This window comes from Atheta coriaria, unplaced genomic scaffold (assembly GCF_025399875.1).
Source record: "Atheta coriaria isolate IRGN ID8LTWV9N9 unplaced genomic scaffold, Caltech_Dcor_3.1 hic_scaffold_3_pilon, whole genome shotgun sequence".
Classification (NCBI taxonomy): domain Eukaryota; kingdom Metazoa; phylum Arthropoda; class Insecta; order Coleoptera; family Staphylinidae; genus Dalotia; species Dalotia coriaria.
In genome coordinates, this window is record NW_027045445.1 from 2616200 (window position 1) to 2641597 (window position 25398).

The following is a 25398-nucleotide window of genomic DNA, read 5'->3' on the forward strand; positions in this document are numbered from 1 at the left end:
ATTATGCATCAAACGAAATTAATCAAATTTGCATTATCTGCATCCATAAACTATAAAGCAACGTTTTAGTGTAAATATTATGTTATCGATAGTAAAGTGTTCAAACGCCTTTTATTTGTTTTTTTGAACTAAAACAAAACAAAAATGCAACAGTAACTAATATTCCTATATCCAGAAGTCAAATAAAAAGTATTTGAAGATATTATAATATATAAATCAAAACTAAAAGTTCCTACTGATTACAACAAATACATAAGGAACAAAAGAAACCCTGTAATTCTAATATCTACACTAAATAACAATCATAAAAAATACACAAACCCTAACATAAGAATATTTTATGAAGAATAATTTAACTGTAACTTATTATTTATAACAATATTTACATAATAAAATCTAAATGGCATACGTTAAATGTTAGTAATGTAAAACACGTGTGAAATAAACGATTATATCAAAAGAACAAATTTACGATTTTATCAATGAATTCAAAGTCAACACGGTATATTCTAAACAAATCATATCATCCCATCAAACCATATCGTTTTCTATTTAGCACCAAGTACATTCCGAAATGATTCTGTTCCCATAATTTAAACAAATCCGATTAAATAATAAACAGCAAAACCCGGAGTTATTCTAGGAATACCGATGATTTTTACAATAAACAGAACGGAGTACTCACGCGCAAAAAAATTATAAATAGAAGGGAGACACAAATAAGACAACACCAAATAAGGAAGCTTGCAAATGAGTGTTATGTGAAAAGTATATTTTTAAAGTCGTCACAGGTAAAAACAGAAGAATGAAAGAGTGAAGAGCAGTAAAGAAGAAAAAGTAAAATAAGAAATAAAAGATATCGTGACAGAGGTTGCACTAATGGTTCGATGAGTCGTTGTCATGCTCGCAAAAGTCTTATGTTTAAGTTTTTTAATTTGTTTCTTATTTTGTTTTTTTGTTTAACACTATCGTCTACCATTTCGTTCTACAACAACTTCACCAACTGAGACATAAATGAAAAGAACAATATTTTACAGTAATAATTAATAATAATCATAATAATAATAAAAAAGAAAATTATTTTATAATTACAATGATAATAATAAAGTAACAGCTCGCCTGCGATTTGTTAATTACATTTCGATTTTTTTTGTTGAGGTGATATTAGGATGTGGTTTTGTAAATGTGTAGTTTCTTATATTATTTTTTTTTTGTATTTTTTTCTCGTTTTTTCTGTTTGTGAACTCTCATTATTTACACAATGAAGACGTGCACTCAACACACTTCAATGGGAGATGTTTATTCCCTGAGTTGAACTACTGGTGCAACTGCGAAAAGAGAACGAAGAACATATAGAACGTGAGTACTTGATGAAACAGAATGTTAACTGATTGAAAGACTAAAATTCAGCAATATATTGCCAAATTCAAGTAGAATTAAATAATCAAACGGAAGTCACAAAAGTACTGCAAAATTCACTTACCGATGGACGAGAATCGGGGTTAATATCGCAATAACGTGCGTCACACTACTCAAAACATTCGCAACAATGGCCACCAACTTGTCTTCGCTTTGGATTGGGCAGCATTGTCGTGTCACATTATATCAGTACCTACTTTTGGTTAACATCTACACGATTGTTAGTGAGCCACACACAAAAAATAAAATAAAAGACACACATTCGGAATACATAATTGTCACAATGTATGTTTGGAATTCCAATGTTTCGTTTGTAGTGTTCGTCGGTTGAACCTTGGAAAGTTTTATTATGATCAACGTAACATTCGCTTAATGCTTCAACATATGTGTATGTGGTGTACGTGTATATCAATTTTATCGACTTTACAAATTCTATTATTTGCTTTCGTATTTGTAGATTCATTATTATTAAATAATTTTTGTATGTACAAATAACTGCTGCTAACTACGGAAGAAAATAATTATTGTTATGTTTTCTTTTTCTTAGTTTTCTTAGAAAAATCGCAAGACAAATAGTTTCTCTAAACACACAAAATACAAAAAAGTCATATTAAAGGAGCATAGTTTATGGCGACATACATATCCGTAATAAATACTAAGAAGAGTAATAGTAATATTCATCGAAACCATTTGTCAAAAAATCATTTAAAAACACGTTGGTAAATTGCCGTAACACGATTGATTGTTTCTCGTACTTATTTAAATAGGGGAAATCCAAATTGTAAATTCATAAATTTAAATATAGATAGATATAGTAAATTGTAGTAAATAGATAGAAAGTTCACAATGTGTTAACTTAAGTACGACTCCTAAGGCGCCGTCGTTAATATCATAAAACGCTTGACGGCGTGTCCAAAATTTCGCCAATATCTTAAGTCGTGATAGTTTACAATATTACTTGATTAGAATAGAGCTACGGTTTAATTAATTACTGATCTTTAAAGTAGTCAAAGTTAACAATCGCTTGCTAATTGAATACAAGGGGGAAGAATTGAAGATTTAAACGTTCTTTTTTGGTTTTGTTGATTGATACAACAACCGTGTCAGTCTTTTACCACTTATTTTGGTGTCCGTCCTTACTCTGTCCCTTGCACCACTTCAATGGTCCGCAAGACACAGTGAGCTTCGTTATTATCGTATTAGTTGGTTTGTTACCTCTGTGTTTGCATTTGCTTAAACGTTTCATTAAGTTTCTTTATAATAATAATAATTTTACTAAATCACAACACTTTGAAATGAATGGATTTAGTTCATTCACCATTTGTATCGAGAAAAAACATGACTATTTGTTAATTTACCATACCGCCCACCCAATCTAAAGATTTTCAATGATTTTTGATAAATATTATCATTGCACACGCACACAAAAACAACAAGTCCTGTTTTAATTTGTCGGAGGTAATTGGTTTTTCATATTTTGATGTCTAATAGTTTTGCAAATGTTGTTATTTTGTTGCTTGCTGTTGTTTTGTTTGCTCGCTAATCCTCGTCTTTGGAGGCAGTGGCAAATAAATGTCTGTTAATTCAGCAAATTAGATCGGCCCATAGATGATGAGCCCAAAGAACACAGCCCACATGAGCACAATGCCCCACACAGTGTATATTGGATTCTCACCATCTGCGATCTTTCTGGCGGTGAACTTGAGAGTTTCGTCAAGCAATATCACTGGGAGTGAGAACTTCATGACGGTGATCCATTCATCAGCGCCCAAGGGAGTGACTTGGAAGATGGTCTAAAGACAGGTCAAAGATTAAATCAAAATATGTTTAAGGCAGTACAGTCGATTCAATGATACTTACGGAAAGAACTTCGACGTACAAGATGACGAAGTGGAGACCGAAAGAAAGAGCCATGGCGCCGACCAACCAGAAGTTGGACCATGGGGGCATAGCAATCAAGGACTGATTTTCAGACAAGCTGTAAAATAATAAAAAATAAAAATAATGCAAACCTATCAACCGAGTTTGTAATCATTAATTCATTTACCTGTTCATGGCGTTCAACATTTCAATGGTTACAAGTACAGACAAAGCCATGGTCATTGGGTGGGGGTCGTGGAAGATGCCGCAGTCAACGTTCTTGAAGTCCTCGTTGTCGCCGATGCAAGACATGTGGTGGGTCTAACCAAATATACATTCGTGGTAGAGAATTAAGATAATAACTGAACCTCTTTAATACTTACGAGTTGGTAGTAGGTCAATTGAGGACCTTCAGGAGAGTACAAGAACCACCAAGTGGCAGCACCAACGGTGGCGGAGCCGACGTACATACCGATAGCCATGTACCTGAAGAACAACCATCCGGAAATAAGACCTTCATCAGCCTTACGTGGGGGCTTCTCCATGATGTCAAGATCGGGGGGATTGAAACCGAGAGCGGTAGCGGGAAGACCGTCAGTGACCAAGTTGACCCACAAGAGCTGGACTGGAATAAGGGCTTCAGGAAGACCAAGAGCGGCGGTCAAGAAGATGGATACGACTTCACCAATGTTGGAAGAGATAAGGTAACGGATGAACTGCTTCATGTTGTTGTAGATGGCACGGCCTTCCTCAACGGCAGCGACGATGGAAGAGAAGTTGTCGTCAGCCAACACCATCTCAGAGGCGGACTTAGCGACAGCGGTACCGGAGCCCATGGCAATACCAATTTCGGCCTTCTTCAAAGCTGGGGCGTCATTGACACCATCACCAGTCATGGCAGAGATTTCATTCATGCTCTGCAAGAACTCAACAATCTTGGACTTGTGGGCGGGCTCTACGCGAGAGAAGAGACGAGCGCGGGAAACAGCGGCTTTTTGTTCGGAAAGGGGCAAGTCGTCGAATTCGCGACCAGAGTAAGATTTGCCAGTGGTATCTTCTTCTTCGGTGAAAACGCCAATACGCCTGCAGATAGCTTCAGCGGTAGCCTTGTTGTCACCAGTGATGACAATGACACGGATACCAGCGGCGCGGCAACGGACGATAGAGTCGAAGACTTCCTTACGTGGGGGATCCAACATGCCTACGACACCAATGAAGGTAAGGTTAACTTCATAAGTGTAGAATTTGGTAGAATCGCCAAGATCCATATCATCGGGCTTCATTGGGTTGTCAGCGGTGGCAAGAGCCAAGCAACGGAGGGTGTCACGGCCGGTACCGTATTGACGGGTAAGGTCCAAGATGCGGTTCTTAAGAACGTTGGTAAGTGGAACCTTGGTGCCACCGACGCGAGCGTGTGTGCACCTCTCCAAAACACCTTCAGGTGCTCCCTTAACGAAAAGTTTAGGTCCATTGCCCAATTTGCTGGCCTTGAGGGGTACGCAGTAGGAAGACATGGATTTACGATCGCGAGAGAATTCAAGAGTGAATTCCTTCTTCCACTTGGTTTCAATTTCTTGACGGACGACAATAGCAGCGGCACGACGATCACCGGCCTTGGCAACGTTGAAGGGATTCATTTTCTCAGCCAAGACAATCAAAGCGGTTTCGGTGGCTTCACCGACCTTCTCGAAAGCCTGTTTGAATTCGTTGAAATCAATGGAGGAGTCGTTGCACATGATGCAGACGGTACCAATTTCGTGGAGGGTTTCATAATCGGCAGCCTTGATGCGCTGGCCCTTCAAGAAGACCTCACCAATGGGTTCGTAGGTAGAGCCGCTGATTTCGAATTCATGGAAGGAAGAGTCATTGCCTTCAATCTTTTCGAAGATGAACATACGGGAGACGGACATCTGGTTGGTGGTCAAGGTACCGGTTTTGTCGGAGCAGATAACAGAGGTGCAACCAAGGGTTTCTACAGATGGCAGAGAGCGGACAATAGCGTTCTTCTTGGCCATACGGCGGGTACCCAAAGCCAAGCAAGTGGTGATGACAGCTGGAAGACCTTCAGGGATGGCAGCGACAGCCAAAGCGACGGCAATTTTGAAGTAGTAGACGGCACCCTTGATCCAAGAGCCACCGTGGGCGGGATCGTTGAAGTGACCAATGTTGATAGCCCAGACAGCAACGCAGATAACGGAGATAACCTTAGACAACTGCTCACCGAATTCGTCAAGTTTCTGCTGAAGGGGAGTCTTGATTTCTTCAGTTTCGGACATTTCAGTACGGATCTTGCCAATAGCGGTGTTCAAGCCAGTGCCAATGACAACACCGCGGGCCTTACCGGCGGCGACATTGGTACCAGAGAAAAGGATGTTCTTTTTGTCCTGGTTGACAGCGCGGGGGTCTGGAATAGCATCGGTGTGCTTGATGACGGAAACGGATTCACCAGTCAAGATAGACTGATCGATACGCAATGTGGTGGAGTAGATCTTGATAAGACGGATATCAGCAGGAATCTTGTCACCGACGGAGACCTCAACGACATCACCGGGGCAGATTTCCTTGGCGCGGATCTTCTGAACACCAGACTTGTCGGATCTGACGACTTTACCCATTTCGGGTTCATATTCCTTCAAAGCTTCGATAGCGGATTCAGCGTTTCTTTCCTAAATACCACAACACACCGTTAAATGTACTCACATTACATTTAAAATTTCAGAACATACCTGCCAGACACCGACGACGGCGTTAGCGATAAGGATGAGCAAAATTACAAAAGGTTCTACAAAGGCTGTGAATGCATCCTCGTGTTCTTCAAAAAGGGCGAGAACCTGAAGAGAACATTTTTATTAGTCGTTATCACAAATAAATAATTTTCTGACAAAACTTACGAATGAAATGATAGCGGCTAATAATAAAATCTTGACTAGAAGATCGTCGAATTGTTCTAAAACTAACTGCCATATCGACTTGCCTGTGAACAGAAATTATAAAAGCACATGAGTATTACAACTTGACCTACATCCAGTCACTCGACGTAGCGAGGGAGTGTTAAAGAAACACCCTCATTATGTGGAGAAATCTCACCTTCCTCAGCAGGCAATTCTGTAACAATGCAAAAATACAATATTAATACGAATGCGGCAAAGAAACGAGCAAGAATAATACGCTAGATAAACGCGAATTGCAACATTGACACGTGCAACCAGCCATCCATTCATTCGGTGAGCTGAAGTTACTAATCTGATTTGGTTAAGGCAATTATTAACAATCTAACAATATGTTCAAGGCTGTGTGCACACTTTATCAGGTAGCACAACGCACGGTGCACGGCAGCACCGACAAAGTAAACCACACACATAGTCAAGATGTAACTAGCTGGAATCTAAATTAATCCTAAGCAGAACGTGGTCGTTCAAAACTAATTTCATAGAAATTCTACTCAATGTAAACGGTGTGTGGTCTGATTTTATATGGCAGAACACGAAGGCTATAAATAGAGCAAAATTTTCGTATTGCGCATTTAAGAAAAAATCTATATGCCCACGAAAAGTGCAAGGTGTTATGTGCTGGCAAACATTACATAATTTTATTTGCATGTTGCATCTGTCGAGTAAAAAAAATATGCAACCGAAGATTATTTTATTTTTTTGCGCGATCAAGTGTGGAAAAACTATGAGTTGCGCGACAATCGTAGTTAGGCAACTTGTTAAATTTTGCGCTGGGAACCTCATGGCCAGTCGGTAAATCCTTTGACTGTTCCCACCTCGTATGTAGTTTCGGTCGGCGTGAACTCGTGCCACCACACAATAGCAGCCGCGTCATACAAACGTGCTGCTGACGCACTTTGACGTCATGAACTTTTTAGCATACACACATCTGAAGCGGCGTAAGTGCATCTTTTATAGTAAACTAAGCACACGTTTCGCAACCTCTGCAAGGTGATTATAAATTAAAGCACGCGCATCGGCGTTTGTAAATAGAAATCGTATATTTGATGTATAATATACTGGCACACGAAAAATCACCTATACACATGTTCTACTATCACTAGATTGCGGATTGCCACCACTGTATTTACAGAGTTATGTTATTGGCAAACAAATGATGTTTCTTTATTTGAACAATTGCGTTCTGGGGTAAATAAAAAATAATAAATTACCATTAAGGCCGTATTTGGCTTGGCTCCTTTTCACCTGGTCAAGCGACAAGCCCCGTTCAGCATCAGCCTGAAAATAGTTCAACACCTCCTCCACGCTTTTGCTGTGGCCGTCCTCCATTGTTAACGGTCAGTCAAGAGTTCTGAAAGAAAACAAAACATAGGTAAAACCATGGAGTAATTAATTATATGGTTAAATGGATCGAAAAGTTTGCGTGGTGTAGTAAATTTGGTTCGCATATTTCTGCAGAGTCATTATGCATTTTAAGTTGATTTCAATTTGAGTTAAAAGTAGTGTGGTACTCGCCACACGAAATGCCTTTCGATAATCACGCGTTACGTGTCGCGATAAATAAAACTCGAAATGATAAAGCCCGAAACGTAGTTAAAAACTTCAAGGCGACAGCGTGAAATAAACTTTGTGAGGTTAGAACGGCTGATTCAATTATTTCGGCGAAAAAAACTAGGTAATTGTATGAAATGCGCTTAATTATTTAGGTCCCATGTCCGCGCGGGTTGAAAATTGCATTATTCAATTGCCGCCGGCCGACGAATGTTAGAAGAGTTCCGGATGTCTCGTCGAAATGTGAATGTGACGTGTTCGTCGTGCATTCGCTCGCCCGTTGCCTATTGCATCTCTCTTATAGACAACGTCTGATCGTTCAGTGCGATGCACGATCCGCACCGGTGCTGATAAAGACTTACCAATTTAATCACGCACGATGATAATGGTCGCAGCTAGAAGTAGTACTATCCGTCTATGTAAGCGCACATTTAACAAACTAAAGTTCGCTTCGCTCCGCAGCACCCGTGCTGACTGGCACACGTACCGTTTGTTCGACGATGATCGTCGGCACGCAGCGCGTATTAACTGCGAGTCCTGAACGTCGACGAAGCGCTTTTCGAAACTGACTGACTGATTTGACTACACGCTACGCGCACCGCACCGAGTCACTGACGTGGGCTCACACGGGTCCTGCCAGCGTCGAAGAAAATTACGATTCGGAACGGCAAGCGACACCTATCGGCCTCTACAGACACTATTCCACTGTTTGTCATGATGACTCAAATCGCTCAAATATTCGAAACGTTTTACATTAGATTTAATTGACTTTTAAAACTGTTTGCTTATAAACCAAGCCAATCATTCAAAATTTAATGAGTGTCGGTTTTATTGGTTTAATATTAATTTCATTGCACATTAAACGAGTAGTGCATGGATTTTTACGTGCGGTCGATGTGCATGAAATTGTTCAGCTGCGTGCGTCTGCATTATATCCAAGTTTATGTGCAATGAAATAAGCATTGGCTGAAATTTGTTACTAATTTTAAATTTCAAACACACGTTATGTTTAATCTGAAACGATATTTTTTAAACTTTCGTTGCACGTGCTAATGTACGCCGAAAATGAATGTAAAGCAATTTAATGCATCGGTAACAGAAAAAATGCACGTTGTTGCAACCAGCATTTAAATTGCAAGTTGCACGGTGCAGGATGAATGTTTGAATTAAAGTTGCATAACTTAATTAAAAATCCTCGAGCAAAAATAGATTTTTCGCGGAAATTTTTGTGCGCCGCGAGAGTGAGATAATCTAAGTGCGTCATTAGTTTGCTGTTTTATTTTTGGTCAGTGCGCGGCGCGTAAATACGACGAAGGCGACGGTGCTCCCGGGTGCGCGGGCCCGGTGCCAGAATCGCGGCCGCGCGGCCGGCCAGAATCAGCGGACGCTTTTAGAAACGCGCGCCTTTGCCGCCTTCGCCGACAAGTTCGGCCTTTCGGCACGCACTCGGTCGCTCGCCTTTTTATATTTTTGAGGATTCTGATTATTTTGGCAATGATCACGCATGTCGCTAATGTACGCGACCTCACATCTGTATGTGTGTGGTGTTTGTATATGCAAATGACAAAATATCTCATAAGCTTTTGCGTCGTCCTGACATAACCCAAGTCGTAACCCGACAACAACCCAAACACCCGTCCGAGAACGCGCGCTTTGAAAAACATCCAGCTTCCACACACCGCTTCAATCGCCATCGCCATCATTCACGTTCCGTGTACGACTCGAGTGTTGCAATGCGCGCGTGGTCGAATTTATTTTTGAATGTTCGGGAGTCTTATGTAATTGCACTTTTTCAGGCTCACTGCGTTGCTTTGCGGTGGTTTTATTTTATCTTCGTCATTAAGCGTTCAATTCTCATTTCCTGTTCCTGGCTTCGTCGTGTTTACCGAATTTCCACGTTCGGTTTGAGTGCAGCCAGGAAAATGTGCTATTACCAAGTCCATTAAACGCTTCCGTATTCCGCGGCGTTTAGTTATTCACTTCAAAAACCAATTTGGAAACTTTGTTAAACTCAAAACGAAGCATTACCTTTTGTTGCTTGTTGCAAGAGTTCAACGTTTGTGTTTATTGTTTGTTCTGTCTACAGCGAGTTTATTTGTTTAATGTTGATGGTGTTTTGGCTGCACTGGACTTACCGGTTATCACAATAGTGTGGTCCCAGTGATATCACTTGGCACAAACAGTTAACGATTTAAACTACACGAGGCTTAGGCCCCCATGCGCCGCTGGATACGAACTGTTGTACTAAGCTGCAGAACGGAACGGGCGACCGAGCAAATGCGTCTGTTGCTTTTATAATCTCGGTAGATACCTGTAGGTGAATTGGCGGCGCGCCAACCCCGGGGAGGACCCCGGTGGCTCGCTGTCGTCGCGCTGCTCGCCGCCGCCGGCCGTGCGCTCCACGACGCATACAAGCGCGCGCACAATGGATTGGAAACGGCGGCACGGGCGGCACTTTTGTCACTTTCGTCTCGTAAACCGTATTGTGCACGGACTCCTTCAATACTTGACTACAATAATAATTAAAACGAATTGAGCGTGAACCTTTAAATCAATTCACCGCGAAATTAGCGCACAATTTGTGGCTTCGTTTACTTTTCAAACAATTACAGAATTACAGATTTAAATTAAAACAATTCCTAATCGTGATGAGGAAGCTTTCTGCGGAGTTTCCAGATGTGTAAATAAACAGTCGATCAATTCGCACGCTGCGCTCGGTGCGTGTAAAAATTACGGTTATAAACGACCGAAATGACTAATGAAAAGATCTTCTCCATTAGAAGATTCTTGCCTCCAGAGGCAAAGTGCATAAAATAGCATCAGTTGTATGTAGCGCAAATTGCGAATACGAGCGCGCATATTTAGCTCACGTTCAAGATCACACACGGTTTGCACATCTCGCATATACCTACACATATGTGTGTTTCGAGTGCGCGCAATGCGATTGCTCAGCCGCATTTTCGGCCGGCTCGCTTGCGCCGCCGCCTGCGAATGACAAATGAGCGTTGCTTCACGTGCAGGGCAAAAGTCTGCCGGAAACTATTTTAAACGCGCTTTCGAGGTCCAGAAAATCGCGAAAGCCCACGTATATCCCCGTGCCGCCCTATTTATAGCCGACGGTTCGAGCCTGTACACAAGCGCGCTTCATCAGCACGAGCGAAGCGATTGTGTTCGCACCGCTTCTTCGCCACCGGCGAGGCACGCACATCAATGTCGAATCGATCGTTATCGTGAATCATTCGCGTGCGTCGCTAAAATTGAACACGCGGCCGCACTTTGTAACTACCAAAACAATTTTTTACCGATTTGTTAGAGGCAGTTGAGGTAATCCTTGATAATAAAAAGAAAACGATACAAATGAGTCCGAGATCGGTGTTGATTTATAATGTCTGATCGTTCAAAGCTCGCAAAGCTCGCAAAGCTCGTGAATGCTGTTCGAAATATGTCCGATGGCGGCCAACTTGAATGCGAAAGTGCGGACAGCGCGAGCGGGGCCAAGCAAATTGATTGGACCCTCATGTCTAGTAGTTACGCATTGATTGATTCATTAGATCTAGATGCAAACGCCGCCACACGCGTTGTTTAGGTACACGTGTTTCCTGTTTGTTTAGAAGTTGTGGCATTTCTTCTGGACGACCAAACACGCAGCAGGATTCAGTAAGATAACTTTCCTAATGCATTTCAAAACTATTTTCAGACACAATAAAAAACTACATTGCATATGGTGATGTAAAAAAAGGGTCCGCAGTTTGATGAAATGACAGGTGTTGTCATATGTTGCGCCTCATTAAGTCACATTCCGCGCATCATTTTGCGGTCGAAAAGTAAATTTTGCATGTCCGCATAATCCAGAAACCTTGCAAATAAGCCGCAGCGTCGCGCGTCAAGACTTCCAGCCGCGCGATATTTTCGTTAGCCCTTGGACTCGAAATTCGCGCGGCTTACTCGCACGCGACAGCCACTTTTGTCGCGCACACACCTGTTCATTATTAATTCGCGATCGCAGCGCACGCGCTCGCGCCAACCACGAGCAGCATCCAAAAAGCGCACCTCCGAATGACGGATCTAGGAATAGCTGAGAGGCCGAGCTCATTAATCGGACGGACTTTTAAAGTTTCGATGTGCTCGCCATTCCTAATGCAAGCCGCGAGTAACTTAATAACGAGCGATTGCGGCCCGCAAATAGCTTAACGTATAATTAAGAATTATAATTAGCGCCGATTGCGATGATCGTGTACTAGTCGCCGCACCGGAAAAGAAGTGCGAGATTACGATGGGAAAATTGCTGCGGACAGTCGTGCGCTGGATCGGGCGTTTGATCTTTTCTCGGCCTGCAACCGCAGCGGTAGCGATTGTGGAAAGTTGGCATTCAGAAAATAACGCTTTTCTGAGTGACGGAGCACGCGCCTCGTAAATCAATTTTTTTGGTTGCTTTTCAACGCCTCGGAGCCATTTCCGAGGCGGGTTTATACTCATTTTCGTATTGAGGCGCGTGTCGTACATTGTTTACAATTAGCGTGTCAATCAGTGCAAGCAAGCTGTAAAAATACATTGAATCATATCGCTTAACACTATTTTCAGATTCTGCCTAATTTTGGCCATTCAACAGGCTCTTCAAATAACAGAAAAAGAGACAGTGTCTATAAAAAATGTGATAGTCTGGCGCATAGATTCGGATACAAAAACTACAATTTCGACTGATGCCAACTTTTAGAATACTCTGTAATAATAATAACAACAAAGAAAAACTGCCGTAATTTTTAAATAAATTGCCATTGGCGCACGTTGACTTTAATTAATATTAATTTCACTTTCATATTGTTAGAATTGTTTGACTCATAAACTACCACAACGTGTAAACATTTTGCTACATTAATACGTTTTGATATTTATGTATCCCACTAAAAACAAGTCCTAAGTTGCGACTTCCTCTAGCTAAATTTAGACGATCGCAGACGGAGCAAAGATTTCGACGGTAAATTGATATCTCTTCGATTAATAAATAATTGCAGCATTAATACTGCACTTTATTTATCAGATAAAACTTCCATTAAACCCGTGATTAATATTTATTTACTCAGCGTACGAGATTTTCACTGCAATAGCGAATAAACATACTGCACGCTTGTTAAATAAACATTTGGCTAAATAGTTTTTCGTTTTAGGGGACCGTATAAATGCATGAGTTTGATCTTTGGACATTCGTTGGTGTTTTATTTAGTTTTACATATTTTTATTTTTTACTACATTTTTTACGACGATCAACATTTCACGATCTTCATGATAGTACGCGTAATACATTTTGATAATGTATGCTTGCCTGACATAATAAAACCGTCTTGGCCCCGGGCGCATCGACAAAAACGTTATTAATAGTTGAAAAATTTTGCACAATCATTTGGAAAAATCATCGCAATCGACCAGTTTTTAAATGGCAATGTCGGTGCTGGCGCTGGTCGCCACTCTCGCCGAGATAACTACGAGTTGGCAGCGCCTTCGCGAAATAAATCTTTATGGCTGTTTTCCTTCTTTCTGTTCGAAACGAATTACGCGTATATTTTTAGTATGCTTCATTATAAACCGTTGCGATGCAGCGCGCGGCACACATCTAATGATAACGACGCGGCTAATGAATTTACGGGAGATTCGATAGGAATAAAAATAGCAAAAACCATTTGTTTCCGGGGGATCATTTCAGCGCCTTGTATCGCCTATAATTGCTAGCGAATCAACACAAACACAACAGCCTGCTGCTACATACAAAGTTTATTTACACGTGTTGTCAAATATTTGCAGCGCGTTCCTTCTCGCATAATCGCGAGTATGAGCGCCGTCGTCGCCGGCCTAATACACGCCGAATCCTTCTCCTTGAAACTATAAATATGAGTGTACGACAAGTATTGCTGCCGTACAGCCATAATCTGCGGCATAACAAATTAAAAACTCTGCCGGGAAGGTCAATCCTTTGTGAACGCCAAATCCCCAGCCAAGACATTTTTAGAATTTATTATGAAATTATGTACCTACTCTGCAAACGAGGAACGCACCTCGTCTACAGATTTCAGATATTTTTATTATTTATATTTGTTTACTAATCTTGCATTAACAGACGACGCTATTCATGATTTTGGGTATTGTCGGGTTTCCTTTCTTCTGAGGCTGAAACAATAAAAATACAGAATATTAAAAATAGCTCCAAACGAATTTATCCGCATAAAAAAATATTGCGTTTGTCTACGATTTGTATTTGCAGGCAATGTTTGCAAAACCTCATCGTAAAAACGAATAATAAAATAAGTGATAATTTTCATTTCACGGCCGTGTCTAATTTCAGACGCACCGTCCTCATCATATACAGTGAGTTTATTTAACGTAGAAAATTCCTATAAGTTTTGGATTGGCAACTGTCATAGGAAAGTGACAATTAAAAATGGCCGAGTTTAAATAACTGCAGACGCCGCGAGGTTTGGCACTAAATAAAATCTTGGAATGTATGAGCATTACCATAACAAATATATGCGTTGGCAGTGAGCGCTGCAATAAGGCGTTCAATTGTTCCTGCCGCAGCGCGGGTCCCTCACTCTCGGGCAATGAGAGCACCAGCTTGGGTAGACATACACTGCCTGCGATAAGCGGGTAGAGATTGTAAGTCAATACTTTCTTGGCAGAAGGAAGGATGCTAACGCGGAATTGTTTAAATCCTGCAAACATAAAAGCCTCGCCGCTCTCGATATTCACGTCGATCTGCACCAGGCAAGACGATTTGTTGAACAGGTGGTACTCGATGAGCATTGGAGTTCGCACCAGCCCATGTGAGGGCACATTCAGTCGCAGCTCCAACGGTATCCAGTCGATTGGGGGACCAGCAAGCTGCGTCCGACTGGTCGTCGCCGGGCCGTTTAATCTGAAACAATGCGAGCACGATTGTGATAAAATGCATGTGCGCTCGCAAACTGGGTTAATCAACCTGCGCCACTCGACGGTGTATTGCCCGATGGCGATTGGGACATCGCTGCGCTTCGCCGTCGTCGCCAAGTACATCTCGGCCACCGATTCGCCATTCTTTAATTCGTGGCCGGCGATTTGGCATTCGGTGTCGGCGTCCACGCACCGTACGTTCGGGTCGTATTCTAATTTCGTGTCTTCTATTATAATGGGCCAAGGCGACAGGCAATTAATAACTGGCATGGCGACGAATTCTTCATCCGCGTATAATTTCGCCGCATCCTCAAACATGCCGGTGAGATAGCGCGTTGCGATTTCGAAAGGTTTCACGACCGAGATTTGCAGCGTCGTCTCGGTGAGGCTGGGTACGATGCCGTCCAACACAAACGTCGCGCGTATGTAGATGTTGCGATCGCCGATCTTGTGCGCTCGCATGCATAGAGTGAACGACGGTGCTCGTTCGTCATGATGAAAAGCAATCGGCAGCTTCTCGGCGCTCCTGTCCGCCTGCCGGCTGAATTCGGCTAAAAATAAAACATTTTATGTGCTTGTTTAACTCAGTTGCATTGTTATTGCGATAATGCAATGTGCAAACAGGTTTTATTAAATTCTAAATATTTGCAACTTACTACTGTCGATGCCTTCATCATCTACCAAACCAATTTCAAACTGCATATTGGAGACTTTCTGTCTTTCTTCGTTACGCATATGAATAGTAATTTCATACCATTCGCCAAGGAGTGCAGGTTCTGCATGTGTAAACGACAATTTTAATTTGGAATTGCGAGGAACTATCGTCGAATTTAAACTTGGATATACATTGTCAAACTCGAAGCCTTTGTGTTCTTTACGGAAAAATTTCAGTTCCATTGGAATGCTACATTTATTACCAGTGCCTGTGAACTGCAAAACCAACTTTCCCATTTCACCCAAATGCAGATCAACCGCAACAATCGATATTTCATTATTAATATCAGCTAGCTGCGGCGTAAATTCGACTATAAACCGTTTGACAATTCCAGTTTTAAAAAAGAAGTCACCACCCTGAACAAAATAATTACTGGAATCATTGAAATGTTTCACAGTAATTCCAATGGAACTGAAATTCATCGGAAACTCGCACTCATTGCGTACGTAAACTTCAACTTGCACTTTATCATCAGCCTGATACTTATTCTGCAAAAACCTGCACTTGCAATCGATGCATGTAGTGATATTAGTCATATCAAGACGTAAATTTAAATCAGCACTTAGTGCTTTTTCCCACTGTGGTTTGGAATCAATCTGCAGCAGTGCATCTTTAATTGGTGTTTGTCGGCTTAGAATACGAACGAGATTCTCATATACGGTCTTTTTCTTTTCGTACGTTATCTTGGCATTCCTGCCCAGTAATTCTAAACTTAAAACGACGAAGTCCTCAATGCTGGCAATTAAATGAGCGCAAATTAACGCACGTTCCACGATGTGTGAGAGTATGGACCACCAGCACTCGGTGCGATAGTCGAGAAGCATGTGTGTAAGCAGACTGAAACATTGATCAACGTCAGCGATGCACACGACTAACGATTATTAATCGTTTTTCGGACGACTTACGTTAGTGCCTTGCCATAGTCGCCAGAGACAAAATATTCGTCGGCCATTTGTACGACCAAGTGTCGACGCGTGCGAGGACACTTGTACGTTTTGAACTGAGTGACAGCCAGACCGTACAACCCGATGATGATGTTCGAATGGTTGACGTGCTTCTCAAGATATTGCAGCGCTTCGATGCCGTTGCTTTCGATTTGCGGATCTGGCGGTTCTGAAGTGACCTTGCCGGGTCGCCATGGTCGCTGACCATAGAACTCGACTGTTTTTAACCCGGCTAGTGGATCATTGCTGGGATAACTCTCAATGGACTATATAAAATATTAACAATAATTAATCTTAATGCTTTTGTACCCATCAAAGCATTTACTAACATTACACAGCTCGTAACAACTTTTTTTACGTAGATTGGCATAATGCACCGCTTGTTGATAGTACAATCCGGGATGTTGAGTCTGCACCGCAGGTAGACCCATTTTCACAGCCTCGTCAAAAATATCGCCGAATGTGCTAAATTGTTTCGATAACCATGCATAGTGCTCAAAAGCGAGCTCAGCGAAACCAAGACGCATCTTAAACCTTTCTGTATGTGTCTTAAACTGCGATATCGCGTCCCTTGGCAGGTTTAACGTGAACATCAGTCGACATAATTTGTAGTTAACAAAACCAGCGATGGTGCGAATTTCGTTGGCATTCGTATCAACAATACGAATCTCCAACAAATTATTATAGGCATGAGTGTAATGTCTACAAACGTTTCGTGTTATTATCTCAGATATTTGAAGTTATATGAATAATACTTATGTGCTGCGTGAATATCTTGTTTCAACTCATTCAAAAAGCCCATTTTGAACTGATGGCGCACCATTAGATACTGATGTGTATTTTTGTTCAAATACTCGCGATGTCCTTTGATTACTTTTGCTTCACTACCATAATAACCTTGTGACAACTCATAGAATGTGTTTTCCAGTCTTACAGCATACCCTTGTAAGTGATCACCATGTGGTAACACAAATAACATTTTTGTATTTAAACCACATTGGCCACATATAGTTGCAGCCCTTTCTGTTGCAACAACGTCATCATTTGAAGGCATGGGAGCTCTTGTTTGCATTAAAACAAGAGTAATTTTTGTTGTTCTTCCTTCCAATGCATGCCTGTATATTTTGATAGAACATTTAACATAATAAATACATTATTTAAAGGAATGTTAAGTTATTTTACCTTAAAGACTGAATCCTACTTGCACACTCAATAGTTTTCTCATTAAACTGGGTATCATTCCAATCCAATTCATAAAACACAGCAATTACAGCTGGAATGCAATTTAAATGTTTATGCATCCAGTTCCTCTTTAAGATACCCTTTGGAACATACCACTCATATGAGTTTCTCTTTGGTTTCATAGTTGGAAATGAGAATGTGTTATCTATTAATTTGTATTGTATTTGAATCCCATCTATTCGGCGATTATTGAAGAAGGTATCAGCAATCAATTTATGCATTGCATTGTTTCTTACATCCAAACCACTCATGCCTATCAGTGGCTGGGGTTTCAAGCATATTTCGAGAGGAAAATCAGAAATATCCTCTTGTGGCGCCTGCATCTTGGAAAATTGTCGTAATCACTTCCAGTTAAGATGAAACAATTAATTACTAAATAACGAAAATGAAGATTGTTGTCTATGTGGACTGCACCGCCCGATCTTAAAAACAAATGATGTCAGAGATTTGAATGACAGATCAATGTCTAGTTACTTTGCCTTGTAACTTAAAAAAAATAATATTAAGATATAATTGTTTAAAATTAGGAATTGAATTCTAGAAAATATCTTACGTAGAAAAAGTTTTTATTACATTATATGGAAGTAACACTTTTAAACCAAACACGGACTCGTTCGTCTTCACAAACCTTGGGACATTTATTCCTAACCACTAAACTGTCATGTGCCATTATCAGCTGTGGTGTAAGTTTAAGGCTATGTCGATTTTCCGTAAATATTTACAATTTCTGTATGGTTGGGGAAAGTTAAACAAGTGTACTTCACAACATTAAAAAAGTGTTTTTCATTTTTTAAGCATATGTGAAAATACCAATATTACAATGGAAATATCACAACCAAACATGGAGTTCTCAGAGGTGTTATCTTTACCTTGTAACACCATAACACCAGAAAAACTATCACAACTGTTTAAAACTCTATCAGAAAGAAATAGTACATTTCAAATAATTAATTTAAGTGAATTACAAAATAATGGTGATGATTTAATTATAATAAATAATAATGATCAATCTGATGCCCCAACAATTGAAGTTGCCAAACCAGATAATGAAGAAAATATTCAGACAACCACTGCCCAACTAGCAAAAACTGAAACTAAGACAGTGAAAAGAAAAGAACCTCCAATTAAATGCCCTTTATGCAAAAAGGTATTTGATAAAGTGTCTAGATATTGCTTTCACATGAAGAAACATCAAAGTCCCAAAAAGTTCCAATGCAAGTTTTGTACTCAAAGCTATAACAAGGAAGTCAATTACAAAATTCATATGACTTTACACAATACAGGAACTCCTATGTGTCCAATTTGTGATAGAAAATTCCAAAGAGTTGCCAGCCTAAAGGCACATTTAGTTGTGCATGAAGTTGACGAGAGTTTTAGTTGCATACATTGTAAGGATGAATTTGAAAAAGAAGATGAGTTATATAGACATTTAGAGATTCATGAAGGTGAAGTTATTGATATCTCTCAAAATGATGTACCTTTGAGGTGCAACTATTGCAATTATGTATTTAATGATGTTGACAAGTATAAGAGACACATACAACTTCACATTCAGGTAAAAATCAGTTGTGGTATGTGAAGCAGCACTGTTAAAATTGTAATTTTCAGGCTAAGAAGATAGTTAATAGTGGAAGAAGTCGAATGAAACGCAGAGGCAGAACGCGAGAATACGCTCATAAATGTAAAGATTGTGTAAAAAGCTTCCCAAAATTATGCTTGCTAGAGAGACATCAGAGAACACACACGGGTGAGAAACCGTTTTTGGTAAGTTAAAAATTAACTTGTATCCTGGTGTTTTCATAAATCAATTTTGTTATTATTATAGTGCACTATTTGTAAACGAGGTTTTTCGCAAAAGAGCGCCCTTAGCATACATAGCAAGCGCCACGAAGGAAACAAACCGCATGCATGTATGTTTTGTCCCGCAAAATTCGTGCAAAAAGGTAATCTCATAGCGCATCTAGAAAAAACTCACTCATCAAATGAACCAGATGAAAAAGTTTACAAATGCACGCATTGCACATGCGTCTTCAAGAAGATATCGTCATTAAACGGCCATGTAACACGCCTCCATTCAGATTGTGTTCAAGACAGTGGAGATATCATGAACGTAATGTCGCAATTGAAAGAATTGGAGCGACAATCTGGGCACCAACCTGCAACACAAAAACAGAATATTATTGATGCGCCTGTTCAGAGTACAGAAACTAATCAGTCGCAGGCCCAAGAAATAATTAATACGCCGCAGATTTCCTATGTTAAGATTGCAGACAGTAGCATTAATGGTAATTTAAGGATGTATGAAATTAAACAAAGAACGGTTGGTGAACATAGATGGTACTTGTGTTCTGTTTGCAACAAAGAATTTAAAAAACCATCAGATTTGATACGACATATGAGGATACATACCAAAGAAAAACCATATAAAGTATGTCGGTAATTTTGTTACAGTTTGTTAGAAATTAATTGATTGTCTTTTTAGTGTCCTAAATGTGACTTATCATTTGCTCAAAAATCCACAGTTAACAATCACCTCGCCACACATAGTAAAAACGAGTTTGTATGTGCGTTTTGCAAGAAAAACTTTGGATCAGTACGCTCACTAAATGTACATTTAAAGTAAGTAAAATTTTATATTATTTCATACTATAACTAATTTTATATTATTACTTTTTAAGGAAACATGAACAATCTGCAGTTGCACGTAAAAATCACTCCTACAAATGTTCTGGATGTGACAAAACCTTCGATACACTTGAGTCAGCAAACTTGCACATGAAATTACACGAAGTACCTGATGATGGCGGTATAATTCTGCTTGAAAAAGAACCACAGGTTGAAATGTTGCAACCACTGATTGAAACTGACCAAGGATTATTTTCCATAGCACCTCCGAAACCCAAAATTCCGCTAGCAACACTCGACGAATACAAAGATAGACCATTTAAATGTCACATTTGTAATGCGGCCTTTATACGTGGTGCTCATTTGAAGAAACACATGGCGTGCCACTGCATTAAGAAGGAATTTACGTGTTCAATTTGTTTAAAGTATGTTGAATATTGACATTGTTTTAAATCTAAACTTATTTATTGTTATAATTTATAGGCAATTTGTTACACACTCTGCTTTAAAAGAGCACTTAATGTACCACAAACGATCAAAAAATCATTCTTGCCCCGAGTGTAAAAAGGCATTTATGAATGCGAGTATGTTACAGCGCCATATCACGTCACATAAACTTGTGAAACCTTTTCTATGCCCGTATTGTAAAAAGCGATTTAGGGCAAAGGAACATTGTCGAAAACATATTGCAAGGCATAATATAAATGAATCTACAACAGTAAGTACTTTACTCTCAATTAAATGAATTAAATTAATTTTTAAATTGTACTGTTTTAGATCATTGAAAATAATGAAATTTCCCAAATTGAAAATATACCAGAGACGTCAGATCAGAATATTCCGGACGATAATTTGATTACTTTCAATTCATTAGTGGGAGATGGTTTAAACAGTGTTATAAATTTAGAAAACGTAAATTTACCTGAAAGTACTGAACGTTTAAAGACGGATACCACGACAGAACATGTAAATAGATGAATAAGATATCATGAAATTTGTACTCATGCAGTGTATTGTAGGCAAAATATGAGAACATACCGCAAATTCATATACAAGAAGGAAGACAATGGTATTACAATATAGATGACATTCATTTATTGGAAAACGCAGATGTTAATGGACTAGAATCACAAATGAAACTACCAAATTCCGATTCTATTTTGCTCAATCAAGTTTCAGACCTCCAAGAAGCAACAAAGTATGATCTCACATCTGCGCCAAATTTTTTTGTTAGTCTAGATGGCCCTATGAGTATAAGCAATGAAACAACGTTCAATCCAAACTTGATCTTTAATTCATCATACAATGGGGTTGATCATCCATCTTCGCTTCCAATGACAATCTTGCCTGACACTGGTACATCGATGATAAACTCGATTGTACCCGTCACTTTAGTAACGGAAAATGCGGAAATTAAAAATGATACTGTTACAAAAGATATCAATTATTTTAATATATCACTTCGGGATTTCTTGGATGTACGGCCGATGAATTCACAGGAGGAACTTGCAGATGATACACCGGAATATGTTTGCTCTAAAGATAATATTGAGCAGCAAACAATTGAAGTTAGTAATGTAGATGTAGTAGAAAAGGAAAACGCCATTGATACGCCTGTGGAATATTCATGCCCGAAGTGTTTCAAGCAATTTAATGATGAACATAGGGTGATTAGGCACATTTCTGCGAAACATAAAAGTTTTGTTGATCATACCTGTAAGTTTTGCCCAAAGAAATTCAAAAAGAAATCGGATATGGTATGTTATTTTATGTCATGCGACAATAAGAAGTTTAATGCTTGCATTTGTTTACAGGATAGACATCTCAGAACCCATACAGGAGAAAAACCGTTCACGTGCACGAAGTGCGAGAAAGCATTCGCAATCAAGTCCACACTTATGTCACATCTTCGCACGCACAATCCTAATGACATCAAACCGTTCCCATGTCTTGTATGTAATTCGCGTTTTGGTTCCGCAAAAAGTTTGAAAACACACATGCAGACGCACGTGGACAAAGCGCCGTTTCGATGCGATAAGTGTACCAAAACGTTTAAACGCCGCCATCATATGGTGACTCATATGCAATCACACGAGAATAAAACGAAGAAGTTGACAAAAATGGACGCGGTTACTTTTCTGCAAACGTTTGTGTATGAAACCAACGACAAAATCCATGAAGAACAGCAACAAGCCGTTGAAGCGGCCCCAGAAGAAGTGATACCAACAGCGAATTTATTTACTGATGAGATACCAGGATTTGGGGACAATATAGATCCAGTTACTATTAGAGTTACCTACAATCAACCAATTTCCTTTACGATTGAGGATAGTAATAATATTATTCCTAATGAAAAAGGGGAATATTTCGTTGCGGAACCTGAGTTGAATCAAGTGTCAGCAAAGGACAAGAAATTTCAATGTGATGTTTGCCTGAAGTATTATGTCACAAATTCAGTTCTTCGAAAGCATAAGAGGACATTGCACGGAGAACACAAGTGTGATAAGTGTAACAAAGCCTTCAGCACGATACCGCTACTACTCAAACATGACAGTGTTCATGGCGGAGATCGGCCATTTAACTGTACTCAGTGTACGAATAGTTTTTCCTCTGAAGCTAATCTAAAAGTTCATTGCAAGAGGTAAATTGTTTATAGAAGATGTAGATATGACGATTTCATTAACAAGCTTCTTTCTTGTTGTTTCAGAATGCACACCGGATTGGACATGGAAAGTATTGTTACGTTTTAATATTTTAATTATCAGGAATAATTTTTTTTGTACATTTTGAAAATAAACTTGTTTTTATATTATCCTTGGTTTATTTTTGCCCCGAGATAAAAATTTATTGAAAAAATAAGAAAGCACAACGTCGGGTGCCGTTTTTCTTTGCGAAATTGCAAAATGGAGATTGTATTTTTGCCTTGAAGCGTTCCTTTTTGTATTTTTACGCAGGCGGGCAAAAATAAATTTGCGCAAAAATGACAGAAATGGCCGGGTTAGAGATAGAATATTCCTCCGGCCAATTAAAGGAGCTTATCTGCATAAAGCGTGGAAGTTGCGCGCATCGCGCAGCCATAACGAGAGGCCTCGGCCGCGGCGAGTGATATCGTAAATATCAGCGCCGCCGCCCCGCGCCACCCCCGTCGCAAGTCTGCGCTACAAAGCAGCCCATTCGTATGCAAGAAGTGGGCTTTCCATCTGCCAGGATCTGTCAGTCACAATGGCTTTCGCTCCGCGCCGAATCTCTCTCCGGAGACCGGGCGGCGCGCACTGATACAAGGCACTGATACTTGGGGCTAACTTGCCTTTTTCTCGCTTCGCACGCTCACCCGCTCACCTCCTCGATCGCCACTCATGCGGAAAGTGACGCGCTTGCGAGCTGCATGGAAATGCGAGCACTCTTTTCTTCCAAAATCGACACCAGCACAACACGCTGCGACTACAATGGGCACCAAACCATGCGCCACAATAGATTTTGGAGTTTTCTAGTTTGAACGTCAAAAAGTGTCGGGCTCATGAAGTCGCACGATATTTAAATACAAATTACCCTATTTTCCAAATACGTTGAAAAACTTTTCAGGATAGAACAACTTGCCCAAAGTTTTTCTTGTGCTTTCAATATTTATTACATATTTAAAATATATCAATGCCAAAATACTTGAATTTGCGCTAAAGCTCTGCCCGCCATAATATAAAGGTCGCAACGTCCTTAGGCAATTTGTTAACTAAATATATAAAGGCAGATGTAATAAAATAAATAAAAAGCAAGGCGGTGGAGCCGCTCGCCCAGGAGTCTTCGCCTTTATGTAGTATCCCGGCGCGCAAAATAGAATATAAATCTCGAAGACGTTTTCCTCGCGCCCTGACACAGCAAGCGGCGGCGGGTCGTCCGCGTAATATAAATGTAGGTTGGGTTGTGTCATAAATAGAAGCAAGTTTACAAGAATTAAGGAAGGGCTCCGATTTCTGGAGGAGAGCAGATATATTGTGATGAGGACGACGCGGACGGCGGCGCCTCCTCTTGCGCGGGCGAAAAAGAAAGCGCGCGTTGTTTATGCCTCCAAGCAAAGAAAAAAGCGGACGACGGAAAGCGGTCCCGCAGGAAATGTATTTGCACACAAACTATGGCGTACCTAGGGCTGGCGCCGTGGCTTGTTCTTCGGACGTGCGTGCCGCGTTCTGCAGCCACCCTTTTGGACATAAAGCGTCCTCATAATTCGCGCCGGCGTTCGAGAACGCGGAGAAATTATTTTCGATGGTATTCTCTCGCTGAGATTGCGGGGACGTGGTGGAGGCGGCGCATAAAGATGCACGCCTTTTAAAAACAAGCGTACCTGGTGTGTTCGAAGCACGAGGAAAACCAGGAAGACGGAATTTTTGAGATGTCAGGCGTGAATATAAAACGCGATTCATTTAACTACGCCTACAATTCGTCGCTAAATTGTTACGAAAAAGCTTGGCTTAATCCGTCCGAAATTGTTGGAAAATGAAGATGGGCCATTTGGACATACTTATTGGCGCGCGCGCGGTAATTCCGAGCAGGTCGCATCGACTCTGATTTAAATCTCGACGTTGCTTGGTTGGTGATATATTCAAACGAAAAAGGGTTACTTAGCCCTCACTTTGGCTGGAGCGCTTCTGCGAGTGGTGGCGGTGGCGAAGCCGTCGCCAAGATTCATGATATTACCCAGCTCGTTTTCTTTTCGTAAAGCAGGCGACCGAGCAAAGCCGGACGCAAACGCAAACAATGCTAAGAATAACCATGAGGAGGACGGAACAATGGAAGAAAAAGAATTTATCTATTCGCATTTGCATTTCGCGATTGCCGAACGGCTACTATTATTGCCCGTTTAAAAGGCGACGCGGCGAGGCGCAAATAGAAAAGAACTTTCCGAAAAATGCGAATTGCAGCCGAGGAAATTGCCTGCATACAACTAGCTCGATTAACAAAACGTCGTTAATTTGCTAAAATGAATTTAGTTTTAACACTATAGGAAACAAAACGAGAGCGTCGCTTGCCGATTCGAATGCGAAATTGCAAATTTAACACGCCGTGTGTTTCGCTTTTTTCGCGCGCCAGCGACGGCATTGTGCGACCATTTTTCTTTCTCTTTCGACGCGGGCGCAAATCGTTGCAAATTTCCATGTTTAAAGTGTAACCGGAGTGAATG

At 40.5% G+C, this 25398-nt stretch overlaps 3 protein-coding genes across 8 annotated transcripts in view; 1 reads left to right on the top strand and 2 right to left on the bottom strand.

Annotated features, from left to right (window-relative positions):
* Positions 1-751: 751 nt before the first annotated feature.
* Positions 752-10078, bottom strand: SERCA (ATPase sarcoplasmic/endoplasmic reticulum Ca2+ transporting SERCA). 4 transcript variants are annotated; one of them, XM_065299550.1, is made up of 10 exons: positions 9917-10077; positions 7442-7581; positions 6367-6384; positions 6171-6253; positions 6006-6110; positions 3663-5945; positions 3467-3600; positions 3280-3397; positions 3095-3212; positions 752-1328 (listed from the first exon to the last, which is right to left on the bottom strand). In XM_065299550.1, the coding sequence occupies exons 2-10, from the start codon at positions 7557-7559 to the stop codon at positions 1300-1302; spliced, it is 3006 nt and encodes a 1001-aa protein (XP_065155622.1). In that variant the 5' UTR covers positions 7560-7581; positions 9917-10077; the 3' UTR covers positions 752-1299. The 4 variants fall into 4 exon arrangements, with proteins under 4 accessions (XP_065155622.1, XP_065155621.1, XP_065155619.1 ...); XM_065299549.1 differs by lacking the exon at positions 752-1328 and adding an exon at positions 9810-9861 and having other exon boundaries at positions 1747-3212; positions 9917-10060; XM_065299547.1 differs by lacking the exon at positions 752-1328 and having other exon boundaries at positions 1747-3212; positions 9917-10078.
* Positions 10079-13455: 3377 nt separating this feature from the next.
* gry (trafficking protein particle complex subunit 11 gry) overlaps positions 13456-25398 on the bottom strand; it is a 39982-nt gene continuing 28039 nt past the window's right edge. The window contains exons 1-9 of one of the 3 annotated variants that reach the window (XM_065317573.1): positions 18174-18262; positions 17541-18022; positions 17114-17473; positions 16688-17060; positions 16320-16624; positions 15356-16251; positions 14749-15250; positions 14286-14685; positions 13456-13940 (exon numbers count right to left, since the gene is read on the bottom strand). In XM_065317573.1, the coding sequence (XP_065173645.1) occupies positions 13884-13940; positions 14286-14685; positions 14749-15250; positions 15356-16251; positions 16320-16624; positions 16688-17060; positions 17114-17473; positions 17541-17923 (3276 nt within the window). In that variant the 5' untranslated portion in view covers positions 17924-18022; positions 18174-18262 and the 3' untranslated portion in view covers positions 13456-13883. Of the gene's footprint in view, positions 13941-14285; positions 14686-14748; positions 15251-15355; positions 16252-16319; positions 16625-16687; positions 17061-17113; positions 17474-17540; positions 18023-18153; positions 18263-25398 lie in introns of those variants that run through there. The other 2 variants (XM_065317572.1, XM_065317574.1) reach the window with 2 other exon arrangements.
* On the top strand, positions 18269-23037 carry LOC135803858 (zinc finger protein 236-like). The gene is made up of 10 exons (XM_065317571.1): positions 18269-19155; positions 19209-19364; positions 19426-20028; positions 20083-20219; positions 20279-20650; positions 20709-20943; positions 21003-21191; positions 21245-21982; positions 22040-22866; positions 22933-23037. The coding sequence occupies exons 1-10, from the start codon at positions 18421-18423 to the stop codon at positions 22973-22975; spliced, it is 4035 nt and encodes a 1344-aa protein (XP_065173643.1). The 5' UTR covers positions 18269-18420; the 3' UTR covers positions 22976-23037.

Bases quoted from the DNA above. Each gene is read 5' to 3' on its own strand.
- LOC135803858 (XM_065317571.1), top strand. From the start codon at position 18,421: ATGGAAATATCACAACCAAACATGGAGTTCTCAGAGGTGTTATCTTTA. The intron at 20,944-21,002 runs GTAAGTACTTTA...GTACTGTTTTAG, and splicing joins ATATAAATGAATCTACAACA to ATCATTGAAAATAATGAAAT. The intron at 22,867-22,932 runs GTAAATTGTTTA...TTGTTGTTTCAG, and splicing joins CTAAAAGTTCATTGCAAGAG to AATGCACACCGGATTGGACA.
- SERCA (XM_065299547.1), bottom strand. From the start codon at position 7,559: ATGGAGGACGGCCACAGCAAAAGCGTGGAGGAGGTGTTGAACTATTTT. The intron at 3,601-3,662 runs GTAAGTATTAAA...ATATTTGGTTAG, and splicing joins AATTGACCTACTACCAACTC to ACCCACCACATGTCTTGCAT. The intron at 3,398-3,466 runs GTAAATGAATTA...ATTATTTTACAG, and splicing joins ATGTTGAACGCCATGAACAG to CTTGTCTGAAAATCAGTCCT.